General features: G+C 39.3%; 2 protein-coding genes and 1 long non-coding RNA gene across 4 annotated transcripts in view; 2 read left to right on the top strand and 1 right to left on the bottom strand.

The window, feature by feature from the left end:
* LOC309479403 (uncharacterized protein) overlaps positions 1-10,576 on the top strand; it is a 373,702-nt gene extending 363,126 nt beyond the window's left edge. Inside the window, exons 7-9 of the mRNA XM_082143528.1 lie at positions 6,435-6,617; positions 8,582-8,764; positions 10,247-10,576. Coding sequence (XP_081999654.1) covers positions 6,435-6,617; positions 8,582-8,764; positions 10,247-10,566 — 686 coding nt within the window. The 3' untranslated portion in view covers positions 10,567-10,576. The remainder of the gene's footprint in view (positions 1-6,434; positions 6,618-8,581; positions 8,765-10,246) is intronic.
* Positions 242-4,696, bottom strand: LOC309479328. 2 transcript variants are annotated; one of them, XR_014199201.1, is made up of 4 exons: positions 4,618-4,696; positions 4,273-4,334; positions 4,055-4,154; positions 242-305 (listed from the first exon to the last, which is right to left on the bottom strand). It is a non-coding gene; the product is annotated as an uncharacterized lncRNA (long non-coding RNA). The 2 variants fall into 2 exon arrangements; XR_014199200.1 differs by having other exon boundaries at positions 4,055-4,334.
* Positions 10,577-10,926: 350 nt separating the features above from the next.
* Positions 10,927-22,585, top strand: LOC309479784 (uncharacterized protein; the record flags this gene model as incomplete). Its single annotated transcript, XM_082143971.1, has 10 exons — positions 10,927-11,005; positions 11,200-11,412; positions 11,895-11,948; positions 12,153-12,260; positions 12,465-12,677; positions 14,269-14,363; positions 14,502-14,552; positions 16,389-16,770; positions 16,871-17,050; positions 22,035-22,585. 10 exons carry the CDS (start codon positions 10,927-10,929, stop codon positions 22,130-22,132), a joined length of 1,473 nt encoding a protein of 490 aa, XP_082000097.1. The 3' UTR covers positions 22,133-22,585.
* Between the last annotated feature and the right edge of the window lie 2,698 nt (positions 22,586-25,283).

Genomic DNA, 25,283 nt, shown 5'->3' with positions numbered 1-25,283 from the left:
CTCAAGAGTGCGTTTGCTCAGAGCTATTCCATGCCGTTCCGCTATACGGCAAGAATTTCATCATTTGTAAAACCACGATCGATACTCCTTAATCTGTTCATAATTCATCATGTGTCGGTTCGCGTGCGTCAGATCAATGAGCGTGCCAGTCGGCAAGTCATAATTTCGATTTAGTTATTGTAGTGATAGTATAGTTGTATATGCAGAAACTAACCACTAGGTGTCAGTATTATTATACTTACCTGCAGAATATACAGACAGTGAGTTAGACGATCACATGTGTTGTTGCTGTTCCTGCTGGCGACCTGAAAGTGAATTAAAAGATAAGTTTAATTACAAACAGTTTCTTCATTGAAATAAGAAACATTACATGGTACCAGGAGTGGTGATAATCACCAACATTGACAGTCGTCATGGAAAGTGTTAAACCGCCTGACGCTGTAAACTGGACTGGAAACATTGATCACGAATGGCGTATGTTCAAACAGAGATTCACGCTGTATTTGCAAGCAGTGGGCTTGGATGAAGCGTCGGATGCACGCAAGATTGCATTGCTTCTCACCGTCGCGGGACCTCAGTCAATAGAAGTGTTTAACACACTCGTGTTTGCACAAGCCGCGGACAAAGGCAAATATGACGTGGTGATGGAAAAGTTTGATTTGCACTGCACACCAAGAAAAAACGAGACTTTTGAGAGGTATGTTTTTCGCTCTCGTCTGCAACAACAAGGAGAGACGTTTGACAGTTTCTTAATTGATTTAAAGTTGAAAGCTAAAACATGCAATTTCGGACTGTTGCAAGATTCAATGGTCCGTGACCAAATTGTGTTCGGCATCAATGATAAAAAAGTGAGAGAGAGGCTTTTGAGAGAGACGGAGCTAACCTTGAATGAAGCAGTGCGGATATGTCATGCCAGTGAGATAGCTATTCAGCATGCTAAAACCTTTGGTGAACACACAAAGATGAGCGGGAGTGACAATTCAGCCGTAGCTGCAGTAACAGAGAAGATGCAGAAAAGCGGAATGAGTAAACTGAAACAGCAGAAAGAACTGTTTAACTGTAAGAGATGTGGCAAAAGACACCTGCCAAAGCAGTGCCCAGCTTATGGCAAAGTCTGTGCTAAATGTAAAGGGCAGAATCATTTTGCCAAACAATGCTTTTCGAAAGGTGGACAAAGTCAAAGAGAGCGTGTGCATGCAGTAGAAGAAACATCTCTCAGTGACACATTCTTCGTTGGACTGGTGCAGCAGGCCGATATCAGTCAAGAAAGAACAGAACAGGCTGATGTGAATAGTGTTGCACGGGACAAGTGGGTGACTGCTCTGGAAATAAATGGAGTAACAGTATCACTCAAGCTAGACACAGGAGCAAAAGTCAATCTGATTTCAGAGTATGATGTCGGAGCAATGAAAATCAAGCCGCGCATAAGTCAGAAAACTGTGCAACTCAAAGCCTATAATGGCCAGAACATTCCAACAAAAGGAACATGTACTCTCAGAGTAAAAGTTAAAAACAAAGAACATTACCTCATGTTTGTGGTTGTTCCAGATGGCCATGATTCTGTGTTGGGAGACAAGGCATGTGAAGATCTGGGTCTGGTAAGAAGAATATACACCATAAAGAATGGAGAAACACAGAACAGTGTGGAACAAATCGTGAAACAGTTTCCAGACATCTTTGAAGGGTTTGGAGTATTACCATTCACCTACAAAATACAGTTGAAACAAGATGCACAGCCAGTAGTTCACGCACCAAGACGGGTTCCAACGCCACTTCGTGAAAAGCTGAGGCAAGAGCTGGATAAAATGACAACAATGGGAGTCATAGAAAAAGTGGAAGAGCCAACGGAGTGGGTTAATTCGATGGTGTGTGTGAAGAAAGCCAATGGTGATCTACGTATTTGTATGGATCCAAAGGACTTAAATGCAAACATACAGAGAGAACATTATCAGATTCCGACACGGGAGGAAATTATAAGTGAGATGGCAGGTGCTAAGTTTTTCACGAAGCTGGATGCATCTCAGGGCTTCTGGCAGCTGAAACTACATGAGGACAGCACAAGGTATTGCACATTCAACACGCCCTTTGGCCGTTACTCCTTCTTGAGGATGCCGTTCGGAATTTCCTCAGCTCCTGAAGTATTCCACAGGGCTATGGAACACGTAATCGAAGGCATCGAGGGCGTGCGTGTTTATGTGGACGACATTGTATTGTGGGGATCCACAATAGAACAGCACAACAAGAGGCTCATGGACGTCCTACAGCGTGTAAGGAAGTATGGGCTCAAGTTAAATAGGAACAAGTGTCAGTTTGGAGCGAAGGAAATCACGTTCCTTGGAGATACGCTGTCAGAAAGGGGTGTGGAACCAGACAAGAGTAAGATACAGGCTATACTCAAAATGCCCAGACCCACAGACAGAAAAGCTGTATTGAGAGTGATGGGGATGATCAATTTCGTTGGGAAGTTCATACCTAACCTGTCTTCAAAAACTGTTTATTTGAGAGAACTGTTGTGCGATAAAGGCGAGTTCAAATGGACAGCTGATCATGAACAAGAATGGGGACGACTGAAGACTCTCCTCACTACAGAGCCTGTTCTGACGTTCTTTGACCCGACAAAGAAGACAAAGATCTCGACGGATGCTTCCAAAGATGGAATGGGTGCAGTTCTACTGCAGGCGGATGGAGAGAATTGGAGGCCAGTCGCATATGCCTCGAGAACGATGACTCCGACGGAACGTCGCTATGCACAGATTGAAAAAGAGTGCCTGGGCTTAGTGTATGGATTGGAGAAATTTCACGGCTATGTGTACGGCTTACCGACATTTGTGGCAGAGACAGATCACAAACCATTAATTGCCATCATTAAAAAGAACTTGAACCAAATGTCTCCAAGAATCCAGCGACTGATGATGCGACTGCAGAGGTATGATATGGAGCTAATGTACACTCAAGGGAAGCATCTAGTTCTGGCGGATGCTCTGTCCAGAGCTGTGGAACAGAGTGGAAAATGTGAAAGTTCCACAGAGGCTGATGTGACTCAGCATGTGAACATGGTAGCTGAAGCTCTTCCAGTCACAGACACAAAACTCAAACAGATTGCAGTGGAGACTGGAAAAGATAAATGTCTGCAATTGGTCATCACAAATCTGAATGAAGGTTGGCCTAGAGGAAAATGTGCTCAGTACTACAACATCAGAACAGAGTTGAGTGTTGTTAAGGGACTTCTGCTGAGACAAGACAGGATCATTATCCCTCAGTCACTGAGACAGGAGATGTTAAAAAAACTGCACGAGGGACACCTTGGGGCCGAGAAATGTAAAAGAAGGGCTAGAACTGCAATCTACTGGCCCGGAATAAACGCAGACATCGACAGGATGGTGTCAACCTGTGATACGTGCTTGAAGCATCATGCTAAGCAACAAAAGGAGCCAATGATCATCACTGATCCACCGGATGAACCATGGCAGAAAGTTGGGACGGACTTATTCTTCCTGGACGGACGAAACTATTTGCTGGTGATAGACTATCTGTCAAACTACCCAGAGATTGCGTTGCTTTCCAATACATCTTCTGCTTGTGTGATAACACACATGAAATCCATCTTTGCGAGACACGGCATTCCGCAGGTGGTTTGCAGTGATAATGGGCCATGCTACAGTGGAAAGGACTTCCAGAAGTTTGCTGAGGAATATGGGTTTCAACACGTGACATCGAGCCCATTATATCCGCAGTCGAATGGAAAGGCAGAGAAAGGAGTTCACATAGTGAAACTACTACTCAAGAAAGCAGTGGACAGTCAATCAGATCCTTATTTAGCTCTGCTGAATTACCGTGCTTCTCCACTAGAACACGGTGTGTCTCCTGCTGAAATACTGATGGGGCGCAGATTACAAACCACACTTCCGTGCTTAGCAACACAAAACAAGAGAAAGTACCTGAAAAGAAAACAAAAGCACCTGAAACTGAGACAAAAAGCGAACTATGACAAGGCATCAAAAAGCCTAGAACCACTCTCCAATAACGACACAGTAAGACTTGAGGATTCCAGTACCTGGACTAAAAGAGCCACAGTCCTGGAGGAGGTGAAGCCAAGGTCTTACACTGTCAGGACAGAAGATGGTCAGATCCTGAGGAGAAACCGGAGAAGTCTGCTAAAAACAAAAGAGACAGTAGAGAATACACATACAGGTGACACTGACTGTGCAGAGTCAACATCTGAAACACTTCCAGTACTGCATCACAATGAGCAAGCTAAAGAAATGCATTCACCCGTGCTGAGAAGATCCAACCGCACAGTAAAGCCTCCTGATAGACTGAACCTCTGAATATTGCTTAAACAGATCAGAAGCATTAGAATGTTCATAAAAGAAAAGATAAAAGAAAATGTAATCTGTTGATTATTGTTACTGTGATTGTAAAGTAAATAATTCTGGAGATTGTTATTTGATACATTACATCCTGTATAATGTGTACAGTGCTTACTTAGTGGTTAGATAATCCAGAAGTTATTAGTTGTAATAACTTGTTCTTTATGTCTAATGGAGAGGGGATGTAGTGATAGTATAGTTGTATATGCAGAAACTAACCACTAGGTGTCAGTATTATTATACTTACCTGCAGAATATACAGACAGTGAGTTAGACGATCACATGTGTTGTTGCTGTTCCTGCTGGCGACCTGAAAGTGAATTAAAAGATAAGTTTAATTACAAACAGTTTCTTCATTGAAATAAGAAACATTACAGTTATGTCATAATTGTGACTTTTAAAGTCATAATTTCGACTTTTTAATCTCATCATTTCGATTTGATATGTCAAACGTTTGACTTTTTATCACATAATTATGACTTTTAAAGTCATAATTTCGATTTAGTAAATCATAAATTCGACATTTTATGTCATAATAATGATTTAAGAATGTCATAATTTCGAGTTTTTATGCTCGTTTTTTTTTTCTTATGTGGCGGGAATGGGCTTCCATAGGCTTCCATGTTAAAATCCTGATTTTTTAAAAACATTTAGTAGTTTTGATCAGGACTGAGGTTGATTAATAGATTTATGAAAATAAAATAAAAATAATAATCTGATACATTTTTACAGCAGTTTAAAGTAGTGGCTGTTTTCAGCCACGAACATAATGAAAGGGTAGTGAATTTGAACAATGCACAAGGGTTAAATATGCGTGTTTGACCGCTGCAGAGCAGCAGATGTGACGTCACAGTCGAGTTCCATATGACGTCACAGACTGATTGTTCAGTTCAGCAGGGATTATCAGACTCAGACTCACTAACAGATGAAAGTGTTACAAACGCAATCTACCGCTTTAAACAACAGTAAAATAGTGTCTACACAGCTCGTTGAGATTCAGAATCTGACAGAATACGGTGTCATTTAATATATTTACGATATAAATTGAGTTACTTGACGGAATCTTCAGCTCAGGTGGTCATAACTGTAGTTCAGTAAAGTTATATATAAATATAATGTCTCCAAAGTTCCTATTGAAGCTGGACAGCTTGTCCCTGGAGGCGAAGGACCGGACAGCCGCTTGGCAGGACCACACAAAAGGTAACGAGTAAATACACATCAGAACTAACACATAATGAATCCGACTTCAATGGTAGGACTTGTATGGCACAGCATATCAGCATTACTGGGCTTGTAATGGGCTCTCGGTGCACAGGATGCTTATATTTGAAACTTTGCTAGAGATGAAGAATGTTTTTTACAATATAGAGAAGATGGTGCTCTAGAAAACATCATTGTTATATTGTCCCAGCAGCATACGACCAGCGGCGCTGGTTAACCATCTTTTTACCACAGTATTTGCTGTAAAACCATAGAAACTAACACAATGAACCATGGTTTTACTACAACAATTATGGTTTATCTATGATTGTTGTAATAAAACCGTAACTACAAAAAACGTATGGTTACTATAGTTATGATTAACGTTACCATACTTTTACTTTAGGTTTACTGCAATATTAAACTAAGTTGAACCATGGTATGAACAAAAAAATAACAACATGGATACAGTTTTACCATAGTAAAACCATAGATCTAGTACTTTTCACAATACATCAAAGCCACTTTAAGGTTACAATCATAAAATATCCTTTAATCTGCCAGAAGTGACTGTGACACAACAAAGAAATGTCCATGTGGAAATAGCTCTAAGATAATACAAGTCAGGACTTTAAAGTCATGTTCAGTTAAATAGACAAAATTAAGCTGTACTTCAACATTTTTTAAGGGCAAGTTCGCAGATTTTTTGCATCTGCACAAACTCGCTAGATCAGAAATTCAACATGGTGGCCATTTGCAACGAGCCCATTTCTCTAGTGTTCTTGGAACATGAACTAGTGAATCATTGAGCTGTAATCTGTGCTAATAAAACAGATGTTTCTAATCAATATTTGTTGTTTGCAGAAAAAAAGACAAAAGGGAAGAACTTCCTCTGGAGAGGATGTAAGGCTGTGAAACGTTCCTTCCAAACCCTCAAAACCAAAGTGTTTCCTCTTGAGGCTGAGCAGAAATCACGGGCTCATCTATACACACCCAGCGTAGAGCCGCTAGCCGGCACAGATGCGCTCGAGTCCGAGCCGACAGATGGTGAGTCTCCAGTTATTACCACCCTGATTCATGGCCATTTCAGCCTGATGTTTCTGGTGTTAGTCTTCATTTTTCCTTCTCTACTCCTGTTGGCTCCTCAAATATGCATTTAAATGTTTTGTTTGTTTGTTTTGTTAAACACCATTTGAAAAACCCATATATTTATGTAGTGAAGTCTGATGGTTGAGAATTCTTTCTGTTTTTCTTTTTGTTACATTTTTACTGAACTGTACTGTAAATGTGTCTTATGGTGTGACATAACAAAAACTAAGAAAAATAATACTCCTAATACAAATAGCATGAGAGATATTTATTTTCATTGTTAGACACTTATTTTCATATAGTGTTTATGTAGTGTAGGAACGGATTATGTCATGGTTGTGCCCTGGGCATGGATGTGTTTGGGTTCCTGTCATAGTTTTAACAAATATGCCTTGTATAATTTGTAAAACATTTTTTTAATTATAACATGATAACATTTTTATTGTAATTATAACAAAATATAAAATATCTTCCACTTAAAACAATAATACATGTTAAATAAAAACAAAACAAATTATAACGAATAGGCTGTAACGTTTTCCAGCTCTGGGAGAGACTGCGACACCAAACATATACTATCATACTGTATAGTACAAGGTTTAAAACATTTAAATAGACACATCAAGTAGTGTGAATGTGTGTGATTCAGTAGCTTATAGTTGAGATTAGGCTCTTGACAAGCGATTTCTGAGAGACGCACAGAGAGACGGCAGCGTGGCTGGTTGGTTTCATTCATAGCCTATAGTTTGCACTCATTCGCGTATCATATTGTACAACTTTTTTAATATTTAAATGCACATATCAAACAGTAGAAAATGTGTATGATGTAGTGTCTTAGTTGATAGTAGCTTACTCTTGAGTTGATAGCTCTGATTTCACACTGAGTTCACACTCATTTGTGTATCATATAGTGGTTTAAAAAGTTTAAATAGACACATCAAGTAGTGTGAATGTGTGTGATTCAGTAGCTTATAGTTGAGATTAGGCTCTTGTCAAAAGAAAAGTAGAAAATGTGCAGTATGTAGTATTTTCAAGTATTTTATTTGATCGGCTGTTATTGATAAAGCTCTGATTTCTGAGACGCATAAGGCAGCACGATTGATTTGTGATCATGCTGTGCTCATTTCAGTCACAGAGTTCACACTCGTTCACATCACACACTCATTATTGAGTAGTTTATTAGAGGTTTATACAGAGCTCTCAAGTTGTATCAAGAGTTTGGAGTGAGATCTGTTAGGGGACGAGCCACCCACATATTTGCAGCAGCGGCCCCTCGGCCCCACCAAATTTGCTTCAATTTTTGCTAGCAGTTCAATTTTACCTATTGTTCATAATTGACCAGCATAATATAATTCTCATACTCTGACATCACGTAAAGTAACTTTGATTTGCAGAAGATCAGAAATCAAAAGACTGAAGTTTTTTAAGATTCTTTAAATGGATATTTTATTTTTATTTTATGTATTTCTGTGCTATAGTTTATTTTTAAATGTAGTTATATTTGCATATTTGTATATTTACAGTAGGCATAATTGGTCGGGGAATCACACATGCGTATGTTCATGCACCATGAGTCAATTTACTCTTCATGTACAAAGTGTATTTAATGAAAGTGTATTTCATTCACATGATTTAAACATGCATGCATTTAAATGTCATTTACTCATGGAATAGTAATATAGATCTTAGTATTATTTTAAGTGATGTATCATAATCTATAAACAACTATTAAAGATCATTCTCTGGTTTCTCTGGCTCTCTGCACTGGCGTCTGCACAAACTCGCTAGATCAGAAATCCAACATGGCGCCCATTTGCAACGAGCCCATTTCTCTAGTGTTCTTGGAACATGAACTAGTGAATCATTGAGCTGTAATCTGTGCTAATAAAACAGATGTTTCTATCAATATTTGTTGTTTGCAGAAAAAAAGACAAAAGGGAAGAACTTCCTCTGGAGAGGATGTAAGGCTGTGAAACGTTCCTTCCAAACCCTCAAAACCAAAGTGTTTCCTCTTGAGGCTGAGCAGAAATCACGGGCTCATCTATACACACCCAGCGTAGAGCCGCTAGCCGGCACAGATGCGCTCGAGTCCGAGCCGACAGATGGTGAGTCTCCAGTTATTACCACCCTGATTCATGGCCATTTCAGCCTGATGTTTCTGGTGTTAGTCTTCATTTTTCCTTCTCTACTCCTGTTGGCTCCTCAAATATGCATTTAAATGTTTTGTTTGTTTGTTTTGTTAAACACCATTTGAAAAACCCATATATTTATATAGTGAAGTCTGATGGTTGAGAATTCTTTGTGTTTTTCTTTTTGTTACATTTTTACTGAACTGTACTGTAAATGTGTCTTATGGTGTGACATAACAAAAATTATGGAAAAAAAAAACTCTTAATAATAGCATGAGAAAGATTTATCTTCATTGTTTGACACTTATTGTCCAAAATGTTTTCTTATAATGAAGTATTAGGAGTTCCTTCCACTGGAACTAAGGGGCCAAGCCCAACCCCTGTAAAACAACCCCACACCATAATCCCCCCCAGACACGGCGTCAGCCGATTTTGGCGGGGCTTCAGCCCTGAATGTGTTTTGAAAAGTTGACTGACAAATATGAAACCGGACAATAGCCTATGTAAACCCCCGAAATCATAAGTTGCCATATTTCATCGTGCTTCGGCTTTGCTGCTGTCTCTGACTGGTGATTGTTGAAATCTGTCTCACACAGAGACGCACCTCGTGAGTGATTTCAGCCTGTCCTAGAATATCTCCAGGATTTGCGCGTAAAAGCAAACAGTCTCACAGCAATACATTTTTTAAAATAAATAACGCAGTCAGCACCGCCGCACAGTCCTCTGTCAGAAGAGATGTTGTCAGGCTATATGTCAGTAAAACTCAGAAAAACGAACTTCTTGTCGTGTCAGCCGTGTGCTTGCGGCGCGCACTCTTCAATATCACACGCAAATGTGGCGCACCCTGTATCACGCAAAAGAAACTACGAGCATGTAACGTCGTGTTCTGTCGTCAATTAAGTATTGAGATAACCAAAAGGGAGATTAAAGCTGCGTCAAAACTCTATGTCGGGGCTTTTGTATTCATTTGTAGACTACATAAATGTTACACATTTTGGCGTAGCCCTTCTCATTTTTCATTATTAATATTCTAACATTTGATCAATATTGAAAAGTCATCAAAACTGACTCATGTCATAAAAATAATAATTTTGTGACCAAAAATGTGAAAAATACATGTAGCCTAAATGATCGTTCATGAGATTCTTTTAACTATAAGCAACTCAATTTGTCTAGATCTGTAATATTATTTCCTTTGTATAATGAGCTTGTCTTTGTTTTCAATTATCTTATATTTTTATTGTGAGTGTGAACTGCTGCGCAGTCGTGTGATTTAGTCAGCTTGATTAACATTATTACAATTTATCCCTATATAACACAGATGTTCTTTGCTAATTACAGAAACTATAAGCAAAATTCTTTAGTATAAATATATATTTTTAAAATGTATATATATATATATTTGTATGCTCCTCGAATGTGTTGGAGTATTTCACCAGTCATTCTCGTCATCCTCAGGTTTGTTCCTCTCTGAGATCCATGTTGAGTGGAGATGTAGAGATTCGTTGAGTCTGAGCAGCCGAGACTCGAACAGTGTCGATGTATTGGAGAGCCCAAACCAACAGGGTTTGTCCAGGTTCAACAACCTCAATCCGCACCCGACCCAGACACAGAGCCAGGATCTTCCCGGATCATTAACATCTCTGTTTTCTGAGTTTTCTGTGTCCACAGGTCAGGCTCACGGGACGAGGGCGAAGCAGAACCCAGATGATAGACGTCCGTCCACTTCATCTGAACACTCTCTCACAGGTCAGAATAGGCTTTTAATAAAGAAGTAATGGCTTAGTTTCTATTTCTATTTTCAATGGCTGATTTGTCATTGAAAATAGAAAGTTGAACCAACTAAAGTAACGGTAACACTTTATTTTGATGGTCCCTTTTGAACATTCTGTCGACTATAAGTAACTTTGCAACTACATGTCAACTTATTCTAACCCTAACCCTACCAGTCTACTAATACTCTACTAATACTCTAATGAGAGTTAGTAGACTTGTAGGTGCAATGTTACTTATAGACAACCGAATATCTTAAAGGGACCAAAATAAAGTGAAACCAAAGTAACAATTTGATGTGACCACTGACTGATTATTAATATTATAAAAAATATATAAAACAAAAACAGTTTTTGATGTGTGAAATGTTCCATCCTCAGGATCCTGGAGAACTGGTTCCACAGATTCTTCTCTGGGCTTCACGTCATCCTCAGGTTTGTCCAGGTCCAACTACCTCAAAGGGTTTCTGTGTCCTCCGCTGCCGGGTCAAGTTCCTGTCGAGCCAACAGAGACTTCAGATGGTATATTTAGTATAAATATACATTTCTAAAATGTATAAATATATATATTTGTATGGTCCTCGAATGTGTTGGAGTATTTCACCAGTCATTCTTCTCCTGGCATCACGTCATCCTCAGGTTCGTTCCTCTCTGAGGTCCATGTCAAGAGGAGATGTAGAGATTCGTTGAGTCTGAGCAGCCGAGACTCGAACAGCGTCGATGGATTGGAGAGCCCAAACCAACAGGGTTTGTCCAGGTTCAACAACCTCAATCCGCACCCGACCCAGACACAGAGCCAGGATCTTCCCGGATCATTAACATCTCTGTTTTCTGAGTTTTCTGTGTCCACAGGTCAGGCTCACGGGACGAGGGCGAAGCAGAACCCAGATGATAGACGTCCGTCCACTTCATCTGAACACTCTCTCACAGGTCAGAAAAGGCTTTTAATAAAGAAGTAATGGCTTAGTTTCTATTTCTATTTTCAATGGCTGATTTGTCATTGAAAATAGAAAGTTGAACCAACTAAAGTAACGGTAACACTTTATTTTGATGGTCCCTTTTGAACATTCTGTCGACTATAAGTAACTTTGCAACTACATGTCAACTTATTCTAACCCTAACCCTACCAGTCTACTAATACTCTACTAATACTCTAATGAGAGTTATTAGACTTGTAGGTGCAATGTTACTTATAGACAACCGAATATCTTAAAGGGACCAAAATAAAGTGAAACCAAAGTAACAATTTGATGTGACCACTGACTGATTATTAATATTATAAAAAATATATAAAACAAAAACAGTTTTTGATGTGTGAAATGTTCCATCCTCAGGATCCTGGAGAACTGGTTCCACAGATTCTTCTCTGGGCTTCACGTCATCCTTAGGTTTGTCCAGGTCCAACAACCTCGAAGGGTTTCTGTGTCCTCCACTGCCGGGTCAAGTTCCTGTCGAGCCAACAGAGACTTCAGATGGTATATTTAGTATAAATATACATTTCTAAAATGTATAAATATATATATTTGTATGGTCCTCGAATGTGTTGGAGTATTTCACCAGTCATTCTTCTCCTGGCATCACGTCATCCTCAGGTTCGTTCCTCTCTGAGGTCCATGTCAAGAGGAGATGTAGAGATTCGTTGAGTCTGAGCAGCCGAGACTCGAACAGCGTCGATGGATTGGAGAGCCCAAACCAACAGGGTTTGTCCAGGTCCGACAACCTCGAAGGGTTTCTGTGTCCTCCGCTGCTGGGTCAAGTTCCTGTCGAGCCAACAGAGACTTCAGATGGTATATTTAGTATAAATATACATTTCTAAAATGTATAAATATATATATTTGTATGGTCCTCGAATGTGTTGGAGTATTTCACCAGTCATTCTTCTCCTGGCATCACGTCATCCTCAGGTTCGTTCCTCTCTGAGGTCCATGTCAAGAGGAGATGTAGAGATTCGTTGAGTCTGAGCAGCCGAGACTCGAACAGCGTCGATGGATTGGAGAGCCCAAACCAACAGGGTTTGTCCATGTCCAACAACCTCAATCCGCACCCGACCCAGACACAGAGCCAGGATCTTCCCGGATCATTAACATCTCTGTTTTCTGAGTTTTCTGTGTCCACAGGTCAGGCTCACGGGACGAGGGCGAAGCAGAACCCAGATGATAGACGTCCGTCCACTTCATCTTGCAGAGGTCAGAATAGGCTTTTAATAAAGAAGTAATGGCTTAGTTTCTATTTCTATTTTCAATGGCTGATTTGTCATTGAAAATAGAAAGTTGAACCAACTAAAGTAACGGTAATACTTTATTTTGATGGTCCCTTTTGAACATTCTGTCGACTATAAGTAACTTTGCAACTACATGTCGACTAACTCTCATTAGAGCATTAGTAGACTCTCTGCTTAATATCTGCAAACTCTTTATTGTGATGCTCCTCCAACAGACACTCTACTGACTACAAGTAACTTTACAACTACATGTCAACTTATTCTAACCCTAACCCTACCAGTCTACTAATACTCTACTAATACTCTAATGAGTGTTAGTAGACTTGTAGGTGCAGTGTCACTTATAGTCAACAGAATGTGTTAAAGGGACCATCAAAATAAAGTGAAACCTATTTTTTTTTAGAAATGTTTTAATTGGACGTTCATCTAAAATTTTCAGAACATACCGAGCACGTTCAAAAGTAACGTTCCCATAATGCAAAATTATAAAATAGAATGTTCCTTTAACCAAGAAAAAACATTTTTGAAACGTTGGAAAAACTGGACGTTTTGAATGTTTAGGGAACATTTAGAAATAAAGTTTTCTTAATTTAATGGGAATGTCAGCTAAACGCTTTCAATAAGGCATGAACTTGATGGCACTTGCGCTGTCTGACACACACCAGAAACACACACACAGAAAGCCGCTTCTCAGACAGCATACGATCCAGAAAATAATTCAATTTCACCACTTATTTCTCTTGAATTGTCAAATACACGCAAAATCGTCAAAATGGCTGTCGTGCCGAGCATTACAGAGTCGATTATGTCATAAATAAGACATTGCTATGCATTTAATAAAAGTCAATGCTTAATATAATATAAATATATTTTAAGATATGGCCCATATGATCTTTGCCATTACCAGAACTGAGCCACACATGTGCCAGAGTTGGCCAAATGAAGCCTGGAAATGTATGTTTTCTTTTTAATAAAATATCAGATAAAATAAGAAAAATAACTTTATCGTTGACACGGAATCACCAGGCTCCGCCCTCGTAATCGAGATAATTGTGAAATAAAATGACTATAATTATTAAAATTGTGAATTGAAATAAGATGTTGGGACATTTATGCAGGCATTAAGCAGAAGTCAGGGGGATAGTGTGAAAAATCCCATTACTTTAGATTTGTAACATTACAGATAAGAATTTAACAGTAAAATGTAAGTTATGTCATTATATCATTGCTTAATTTGACATGTGTGTGTCTAATAGTTGTTTTCAATTGTTTTTTCTTTTCAAATAATTATTTCTTATTCTTCTATTATTTTAACCAGTATTATCTTGTTTTCCACTCAAAGTAAGGCTTGTTTTTAGAGAATATTAAAATTATTTCCCCCATTATAATATTATTTTCTCGACCAGCACTGATATTTAGAAAAAACAAAACAAACAATGGATCTAGCAAGCTAATAATTGTCTCATATTTTTCTGTTTGTTTTTCAGAGTCCTTTGAGTCTCTCTATAATGTGGGAAAGATGATTGGATCCGGAGGATTTGGCAAGGTGTACCTGGGAACACGCAGATTTGATGGCAAAAAGGTCAATCTTACTTAATTGTACAAACATTTTGCTCTTGCAAAACACATTTAAAACAATGTACAGATGGTTTAATACTTAGTGCAATGTCAGGCGCTTGAATACTGTTACTGTTATTGAAACTGGGTTTTTGTTTTGCAGGTTGCCATCAAGCGGATGCGCAAGATAGACAACAAACGTTATCTTAATATTGTAAGTTGGCCAAAATCTGAATGTGTATTGAGTTGTTTAAGTGCAGATTACTGTAGTTAATACACCCGTAGGCAGTGTTGGGAAAGTTCACTTTCTACATGAACTAGTTCAAAGTTCAGTTGACAAATTTTAAAATGAACTAGTTCAGTTCATAGTTCATACTCAAAATTTTACTCTGAGTTCACAGTTCCAAAAATGAACTAGTTCATAGTTCTTTTTTTCCATGTTGCTGCGAGATATAATTTTTCAAAATTATTGCCACAGCCCATATAGAACCACAGACAATTATTTTATCAGTTTTAACACTGAAGCTATGCGTCAGATTTTTCCCATCCTCACCGACCTTGTCATAAAACTTGTTTAAATGATCATACGACGCCTCCTTGCTGATTTTCGTTTTGATTTGTAACGTAAGTGATGAGTCATTCATGAACGATCCATTCATTGCGTTTGTCATGTGACAAATGAACGAAAGACTCAGAAGGTAAAGTAATTATTTATGTTCCCTGTAAACGATTTTTGACTGCATTATAATGATTTCTTAATTCAGAATATGATCAAGATTGCGTAGGTTTATGTGTTCTGGGAATTTGCCAGTTAATAGTATAACATTTAAAGCCCATTAAATGAATGAAATGACTCGAAAAAAGATTTGTTCATTTTGATGAACGAGATCGAACAAGAGAGTCAGTAGACACTGGTGGCTGGTGTTGCCAGATTGGGTGTTTTTTCCACTACATATTAAAGGTTTAGTTCACCCAAAAATGAAAATTCTGTCAGTAATCACTCACCCTCATGTTGTTCCAACCCCGTAAGACTTTCATTCATCTTCGGAACACAAATTAAGATATTTTTGATGAAATCTGAGAGCTGGCTCACTCATCCATAGGCTTCTATGGGATCGAAACTTGCCAGCCCAGAAAAGTTAAAATATTCCACATGACTACAGTGGCTCAACCACAAGCTTATCAAGCGACGAGAATACTTTTTGCGCGCAAAAAAACAAAAATAACGACTTTATTCAAGTATTAATTTTCGTCTGTGTGGGCCTGAATTAATTCACGTAGTGTAACAGCGCAGCGCATCTGGGTTGTACGTCACACGTAGGCTCACTATTGGCCGATGCTGGTCATGTGTGTGATGCGTGTGATGTACAACACAGACGCCCTGCGCTGTTACACTACGTGAATTCATTCAGGCCCACACAGACGAAAATTAATACTTGAATAAAGTCGTTATTTTTGTTGTTGTTTTTTTGCGCACAAGTATTCTCGTCGCTTGATAAACTTATGGTTGAGCTACTGTAGTCACTTGGACTATTTTCGCGATGTCTTTACTAACTTTCTGGGTTTGCAAGTTTCAATCCCATAGAAGCCTATGGAGCAGTGATCCAGCTCTCAGATTTAATCAAAAATATCTTAATTTGTGCTCCGAAGATGAACGAAAGTCTTACGGGGTTGGAACAACATGAAGGTGAGTGATTACTGACAGAATTTTCATTTTTGGGTGAACTAACCCTTTAAGGCCAGTTTACGGTGTGTTTTAGCCGGGTTTTCGCCTGGAAGGCTCTATAGAAATCTGGCACTCTATTGAACGAAGTTAAACTGAGAGAGCGTGGCGTTCACAGACACCAGAATGAACGAGTTCAATGAACGCGTTCAGGCACAACACTGCCCGTAGGAAGCATTAGGTGTAAATGTGATCAACAAATAAGCCTAGAGGCACCAAAATAACTTTTGAACGGATCTAAAAAGATCAAAGAAAAGTACATTTCAAAATGATATGTTTTCTTCAGATTTTTACCCAGCTAACCTTCTATCTGCTACTTCTCTCTAGCCTGGGAATCCCGAACCTCTCGTTACAGAAGTGGCGCTGCTGATGATGATGAGGCGAGAACCCATAAGCCCCTTCGTCATACAGCTATACGAGTGGTTTGAAGATCCTAGAGATTTCACTCTGGTTATGGAGTATCCCAAACCCTACGAGAACTTGCTGGACCTCATCACTCGTTTTCATCATTTGTCTGAAGCAACAGCACGGGTCATCATGAGACAGGCTGTGCTGGCAGTGCAACACTGCATCCATCGTGGCGTTTTTCATAATGACATTCATGTGCAGAATTTTCTGTTGAAGAAACCCCCGCTACAGCTCAAGCTGATAGACTTTGGATCCGGTCAGCTGTTTAGTAGCGATGGCTACGACAGCAAAATATACATGGGTGAGCATTCTGGGAGTGTGGAAACCTGAATGTAGTGACTTACTAATTATTTGATGCTTTAAAAAAAAAGCTCAACAATGTGCAAATGTCTTTCTTACAGGAATGGAAGATTACTGCCCACCTGAAGTCTTGACAGAGCCTCGATTCCACGCCGTCCCAGCAAATGTCTGGTCTCTAGGAGTGTTGCTGTACGAGATGGTGAACGGATGTTCTCCTTTTCGTGATAGACCGGAAATCAAACGAGCCAAAGTTACATTTCAGAACCCAAAATTATCCAAAGGTGAGTGAATAATATTGATAACATTGATAAACACACACATAAAGCAAAGGCTATGTACAGAAACAGTTAAAGGTGAAGTATGTAAGATGTTTTATATATAGCTCAACGTATAGCGAGAGTTTGGGGCGAGAGCCGTGGGAAAAGAAATGCAGCTTTAGTGACAGAAGTGAAAGCCAAAATTCACTGCATTTATTCCTTCAAAGATTAAACAGCTCATGAACACGTCAAAGTGAACAGAGCATTGTGATGCGCAAAGGCACATTTTCATAAAGACAAGCGCAACACAGCTGAAATTATTACTAATATGTTGGACCTGAAACATGCCTTCACATGAACCAGTAAGAGCTGCGTTTGTGATGTTTGAGTCGGGGAAGACGCGATGCACGGAAGAAGGGGCCTTTGCAAGAAAATATGTAATATATGTAAAAAATATATATTTTTGAAAATATGCTTTATTTTGTCATTTATTCCACTCGCTGCCACTAGTCTCGCAGAAACGACATACTTCACTTTTAAACTAACGATAAGGAACATTTTACAGTATATTAATCATGTTTTAGATGCTGTTTTCAAAAATGCCAGGTCACATGCTCATGACTAACCAGCTCTCTCCTTATTGTACAGAATGCAGGGATCTGATTAGCCAGTGTCTAGCCAGGGATCCAACTAAACGCCCGACGTTAGAGCACATGTTACAACATCAATGGATTAGAAATGGTCTACAGTAGATTGGAGAAGTTCAGGAGATTCACTCCATCAGTTTCAGGTGTGAGGAAGTGTAACAGACAGAGGTAGGATTATTATATGTTGTCTTAAAGCAACACTATGTAACTTTTCAACCTTCATAATATATTTCCAAGATCCTTGTGATGGTACATCGACTTACAATAGGTTGAATGACACGTCTGCCATAGCCTGACAGGGTCTGTATCGCTTTTACTGGCACTATGTAACTTCGGGGTTCGGGTAGTAACCAGAGCACAAAAAGAACTACAAAATTCGACTGCTTTACGGCATACGTCACTTCCCCCACCACTTCGTCAAATTTGGACGTGAGAGGCCAACCAGCGTTTGTTTTCGGCTTTCGTGCGTATGTTTTTGTCATGGAGGCTGTTTACACCTGGCCACTTCATGCGTTTTCTCAGATCGGATAGCTATCCGATCGTGAAAAGTCCAGGTTTAAATGCCCTCCGAAACGCATTTGAGACGGATTTGAATCCGATCCCTCAAACCACTTCTGAGATCTGAGACGCATTCCAGACGAAACTGGACAAGTGTAAATGCATATGGTTGTTGAAACCACATATGTAAATTGTACTCCTCCCAAAAATGCTTAAAAAAAAAACATAATAAAGCCAACGTGCAAACTATCGCAAATCAAAGTGAAAGTAAGTCGCAGACACTTAACACACAATCTTCATCATTAAAAGTAAAGAAATGAAATGATCTTACCAGGGCTGTTACTGCTCTCTCTTATTGCGGTGACGTGCACTCCATTAAATCTGCATATAGCGCGAGAATTGAAGATCGAATTTAAATCCGTTTCGCAAAAATACATTTATGTGACCAGGTGTAAATGGAATCGTTTTGATAAATCAGATAGCTATGCCTCACGAATTAGTTTGCCAGCTGAACTCAGGTGTTGTGAGGTGTATTTATCACGTAGTCCTGAGGGATATCAGACAACGCCGTTTGATGTTGATTCCTGCGATTATCATGAGAACAGCTTTCAATATCTCACATAATTATCAGGACATAAATAAGCCTAACGTAGAGGTTGTAAATAGTGTAAACGAGCACAATTTGCAAACTATTATGATAAATTGCAATAATCATGTCTAATGACATCATAACGGCCAATGTTATGAAATAATGCGACGTACATTTAACTTAATTGATGTTATATGGCATTTTGTAATGTTTACATTCCAATAAAAACAACACATTAAATTATACAGTAGGCCTAGACTATAGACTATTTACTTGTGATTTAACTGCAATCATGAAAAAACGTTATAATATATTTACAACAGTGCAAGTATTCCACAGCGACTCTAGGGGTCGCTGTTTGACAAAAACACAATTTCTACTTAATGTGGCTTTAAATTCTGGATTATTTGTAGTGAGATTTTCAAATGTGTGTTCATTGTAATGTTCTTGTTATAGTCAAGTCACCTTCATTTATATAGCGCTTGATACTATACAGATTGTTTTAAAGCGGCTTCACTGTAGTAAACAGGAGAATAACAGAATCAGTGAACCAAGCAGAATTCAATTCTGTTCTAGCTCTAAAAAATCATTCATGAGTGACTTGTTCATATCATCTTTGTATTGGATAGGAAATAACATACTTGCTGAGAGCTCTGAGCTCAAGACTGTGACAATCACGAGGCTGGATGCAAATGCAAGTAAAATGCTTTATTAAGTAAAGGAACAGATGCAGGATACTCCTCTGGCACAAACAAACGATTCGGTGGGCAATCGGGCGGAGGTGTTACCCCTTCTAAGGCAGACAAGACCTTCAATTCGATCTCCCATCTGAGTGTGGAGACAATTAGGGTCTCGGGTAAAATGCACTAAATGAACTGATTAGTGTCAAAAACATTGATTAATTCAAGAAAGAAACAAGTTGCTGAAATCAATCTGTAATGCTATAATAATCTGTTTGGAATATGTGATTGTGTATTGTCAACAATAAGCAGAAACATTCTGCATTTCCATTTTGTAGTGTGGATCATTCATTTCAACATTTATCCTCATTCTCATGTTTAAGAATCTGTTATCTGCTTGACAAATAATGTATGCTACTGCCCACTAACATGCTTTTAAAGCTATTGTTATTCAATGTGTGAAATTTTCCATCCTCAGACCGCTCCAGATCCAGGAGAGCTGCTTTCTCTAAGAGGACGGTGGAGGTTTCGAGACCCAGGTCTGATGACCGTGATCAGGATCCGCACCCGACCCAGACATAGAGCCAGGATCTTCCCGGATCTTTAACATCTCTGTCTTCTGAGTTTTCTGTGTCCACAGGTCAGGCTCACGGGACGAGGGCGAAGCAGAACCCAGATGATGGACGTCCGTCCACTTCATCTGAACACTCTCGCAGAGGTCAGAATAGGCTTTTAATAAAGAAGGAATGGCTTAGTTTCTATTTCTATTTTCAATGGCTGATTTGTCATTGAAAATAGAAAGTTGAACCAACTAAAGTAACGGTAACACTTTATTTTCAACTATTACTACAACTACTACAGATTAGCATTTCTGCCGTGTTTGCCGTGTCGGGATTATTTCACTGTCATAATGACTTGCTGTGGGGTTAATTATATTAACAGATCGTCCCAGAAGAAGCCTGGACTACATTTTTTCCGGTGAGTGAAATTCTAATATAATTTCATTTATTCATTTTATTTCGAATAATTTATTTATTATTTATAATTGCATTTAAAACTTTATTACACTCCAAGATTCAACAGACTGTGATTAGCTGTAGGCTGAAACCATGGACGTAACGTATAAAACGTCTGAAACGTTGTCATATAATGTTACGCCTGCATTTCATAATTTAGCGTAACATTTACTAACACTGACTATATTGGAAGTATTTTTTGACATGTTCTCAAAGATATGTGTAGGAAATTAGCCTGTAATTACTCAATAGACAGTACAACGAAACAAAATGAGGACTAGCTGTGATGTCCGCCACAAATTCTTAAGCTAAAATACATTTATTAACGTTACAACCTTTTGGACACTGTAGTCATTTAAGTTCTATTAATTGACAGTAGTCTGTGAAGGAGGTAACTATCTATTTGTTTATGTAAAGTTTTCCTCTAGGTGATCCAGAACATCTCAGGCTGGACCAGTGGATGCTCAATGTGAAACGACAGAATTGGACTCCTAACAAGTATTCTCGTCTGTACAGTGAACATTTCGAGAGTCATCACTTCACTACTGACTCCAGGGTACAGACACCTCGTTTCATACCTTACAAAGATTCAAGCAACATATTGGTTGAAATTGGCGAAATATTGACCATCATACATTCATTTACATTACATTACTAAATATTTGATTAGGTCACTGTTAAGGTGAAATTAGTGACACACCAGTTAAATTTAGGGTTTTCACCGATGCAAAAATCAAGCAACATGACCACTTTTTGCTAACCTTTACATTTCAGTGCTTTTAGGGCTGCACGATATTGAAGAAAAATGCGATAACTCATTACATAATGTGATATTCTATATGCGATACGATAATGCTTAAAGTGTGTAAAACTAATTTCAATTATCTTTAAAATATATTTAAAATTATATAACCTACTTGCGTTTCACATTCTTTTTTTGACAAGAAAACATCCCTACAACTTCTGAAAGTGAACATCAGTGTTTTACTGTAGCATAAGAAGTGTTATTTTAACATCAGTGTAAACCACTGGGTTTAGAGTTTTAGGTTATCCTACATTAGGTTTATTTAACAACAGAAATGGAATAATCAAATGTAAAAATAAAACACTGCTTAGTTTTCACTGTATGAATTAGATATACACTGATTCTTGTTAAAGCTACAACATTATTTTTTAAAGTTATTTTCTCTTTGTCTTTTTTTCATGACCCCAGTTATTGCAAGCTGTGGTGGTATGCATATCGCGATATATACATTTGCGATATTTCGATATATTGTGCAGCCTTACCTTTTATGCAAATACGATAAAATAAAAAAATTCTCTGTGAAATTCATGTTTGAAAAATGATTCTCCAAGCGAGACAGCGGGACACAGAATGATTCCGTTGTGACAGTTATTGCGAACAGTTACATATTCGTTTAATAGCAATAATAATTTTTAAATGTAATCTGTACATTCATACTAGTGTTAGACCGAATAATGAAACAAACGCATACATCTCTGTTATGAATAACAGCCATTTACAGCCAATATGACCAATAATGTCATATTTTGTATGCTTCCTGTAATTTTTATTAGGGAAGGACATGTCTGAAGGACACTGCTGTGCCAACCATTTTCTCTTTCTCCAAGGGCAAAGAACAACAGCCAAAAATAACACGCTTGGTAAGTATTGATGAGGTGGTAAGTGGCATCTCTATGGCCTACAGAAACCATCTCCAGGCATCACTGCAGTTTGCCAAGCTACAGAAAGATGCTTTCAGCGGCTGCTAAAAACCAATGAGGGAAGGGCTCCACAGGGAAGAGGAACAACAGCAGCCATTGTCACTCAGGTTCTTTCTGATTGTTCTGAGAAGAATCTCTTCCCACAGCTGCACACTCACATGTTTGACATGTGTGTTGAAGCTAACCATGTCCATGTTCTGGTGAAGATGGCTTCTGCGTGGTACTGCAAAGTTAGATTAAATCATATAGCAAGACGGACGACAGATAAAATGAAAGAAGGCAAGGTAGTCCACAAAAAACGTTCAAAATTAATCAATTTTTATGGAGATTAAGGGAAAGGTGGTTGGTCGTATGTGTGTGTGTGTGTGTGTGTGTGTGTGTGTGTGTGTGTGTGTGTGTGTGTGTGTGTGTGTGTGTGTGTGTGTGTGTGTGTGTGTGTGTGTGTGTGTGTGTGTGTGTGTGTGGTTGCTGTATAGCATGTTTTTCTATGTGTATGTCAGAATGTGGCTAATTAAAACTTACTTTGTAGTTATCAGACATAGAACATGGAAAATGGTACTGAGCCTATCTCTCTTTGGACAACATTGTAAATGTTACTTGGAGCCTGCATGAACTAAGTAATGTTCAATGGGTCTCATTCATGAAACACGAGCAGAACGAACTTTTGTGTAAATCGTGTGTAAAGTAGCCTGGAAATCCACACCTAAATCTAAAAGATTAATGGTCTGGTGTCGGTCAATGAAAATCGGCCAGCTCGAGGGGCGGCACCAAGCATGCATTTGAAAATCTCACAGCACGCAATTGGATAACACTACGACCAATCACAACAATAAACCCCATACGCTTAGCTACCAGCGGAGCTAACTGGTAGATTAGACTCTTCCGGTCGGCAAAACAGCAAAAACACCCTTCTTGCAAAGGAACGATTCAAGCGCCGTCTTCTGTTCCTCTTTTGGGAAAAAGCCAAGTCTAACTCGTTCATTGTAGCGGCCAAAGCCGTTTCAAACAACTGCTATTCATCCATAGCCATCTTGCAATGTTTACTGATGACTTCGACGTCACAGCGCTGTCGTCATCTCGCCTCTGGCCCGCCTATATCAGATAACCCGATGTGATTGGTGCAGCTCAGATCGAGGGGCATATTTAATGAGCTCCATTGCTCGACACCAGAGTAACTCACTGAGCAAATTCAGCTTGTGCTCTCGCGAGAACTCTGGTTTACCAGGGTATGTGTAAAGTGGTTCTGGCGTAAATTTTCGGATTCATTAAAGGAGAACCGGATCGGTGCTTGCAACGCGGAGCTGTTACAGTTAATGCCCAGAGCTCCCATTCAGCTAAAACGGCAGTTTTTCAACATGAACAGGGCCCTTACATGACAACAAGATGCGTTTAGCAACTTAGCCATTGTTTAAACTCACCTAAATAGTGTTTTAGACGGCTAGCTGTAGTCTCGCGCTGAAGTCCCGTGGGAACTCAGTAGTAGCCGGAACACGACGCTCCTCCCACCTGCACTATGTGCGCGATTTTTTCCCCCAAACCACTTCAGCGGAAATCCCGCCCTGCAGCTGATTTAATTGGTTTAGGTTACAGTGACGATTGACATGACCAATGAAAACCTTAGAATCAGCTGCAGGGCGGGATTTCCGCTGAAGTGGTTTGGGGAAAAAAAAAATCACGCGCACTTTTTCCGGCTACAACTGAGTTCCCACGGGACTTCAGCGCGAGACTACAGCTAGCTGTCTAAAACACTATTTAGGTGAGTTTAAACAATGGCTAAGTTGCTAAACGCATCTTGTTGTCATGTAAGGGCCCTGTTCATGTTGGACAGACATTTTAATTGCATTTTGTGTCTGTTAAGAGGCACAAAGACACTCTTTAGGTTTATGCCCCCAAAACTGCCGTTTTAGCTGAATGGGAGCTCTGGGCATTAACTGTAACAGCTCCGCGTTGCAAGCACCGATCCGGTTCGTTTTTTTTTCTATAGACAGTACTCACAAACGTAAAACGATCAAGATTAACTTAAAAATTCACCGAAGTTCTCCTTTAATGAATCCGAAAATTTACGCCAGAACCACTTTACACATACCCTGGTAAACCAGAGTTCTCGCGAGAGCACAAGCTGAATTTGCTCAGTGAGTTACTCTGGTGTCGAGCAATGGAGCTCATTAAATATGCCCCTCGATCTGAGCTGCACCAATCACATCGGGTTATCTGATATAGGCGGGCCAGAGGCGAGATGACGACAGCGCTGTGACGTCGAAGTCATCAGTAAACATTGCAAGATGGCTATGGATGAATAGCAGTTGTTTGAAACGGCTTTGGCCGCTACAATGAACGAGTTAGACTTGGCTTTTTCCCAAAAGAGGAACAGAAGACGGCGCTTGAATCGTTCCTTTGCAAGAAGGGTGTTTTTGCTGTTTTGCCGACCGGAAGAGTCTAATCTACCAGTTAGCTCCGCTGGTAGCTAAGCGTATGGGGTTTATTGTTGTGATTGGTCGTAGTGTTATCCAATTGCGTGCTATGAGATTTTCAAATGCATGCTTGGTGCCGCCCCTCGAGCTGGCCGATTTTCATTGACCGACACCAGACCATTAATCTTTTAGATTTAGGTGTGGATTTCCAGGCTACTTTACACACGATTTACACAAAAGTTCGTTCTGCTCGTGTTTCATGAATGAGACCCATTGAACATTACTTAGTTAATGCAGGCTCCAAGTAACATTTACAATGTTGTCCAAAGAGAGATAGGCTCAGTACCATTTTCCATGTTCTATGTCTGATAACTACAAAGTAAGTTTTAATTAGCCACATTCTGACATACACATAGAAAAACATGCTATACAGCAACCACACACACACACACACACACACACACACACACACACACATACGACCAACCACCTTTCCCTTAATCTCCATAAAAATTGATTAATTTTGAACATTTTTTGTGGACTACCTTGCCTTCTTTCATTTTATCTGTCGTCCGTCTTGCTATATGATTTAATCTAACTTTGCAGTACCACGCAGAAGCCATCTTCACCAGAACATGGACATGGTTAGCTTCAACACACATGTCAAACATGTGAGTGTGCAGCTGTGGGA

This window comes from Leuciscus leuciscus (assembly GCF_965113295.1).
Source record: "Leuciscus leuciscus genome assembly, chromosome: 17".
Taxonomy (NCBI): Eukaryota; Metazoa; Chordata; class Actinopteri; order Cypriniformes; family Leuciscidae; genus Leuciscus; species Leuciscus leuciscus.
This window is presented reverse-complemented; position numbering and strand designations above follow the sequence as displayed.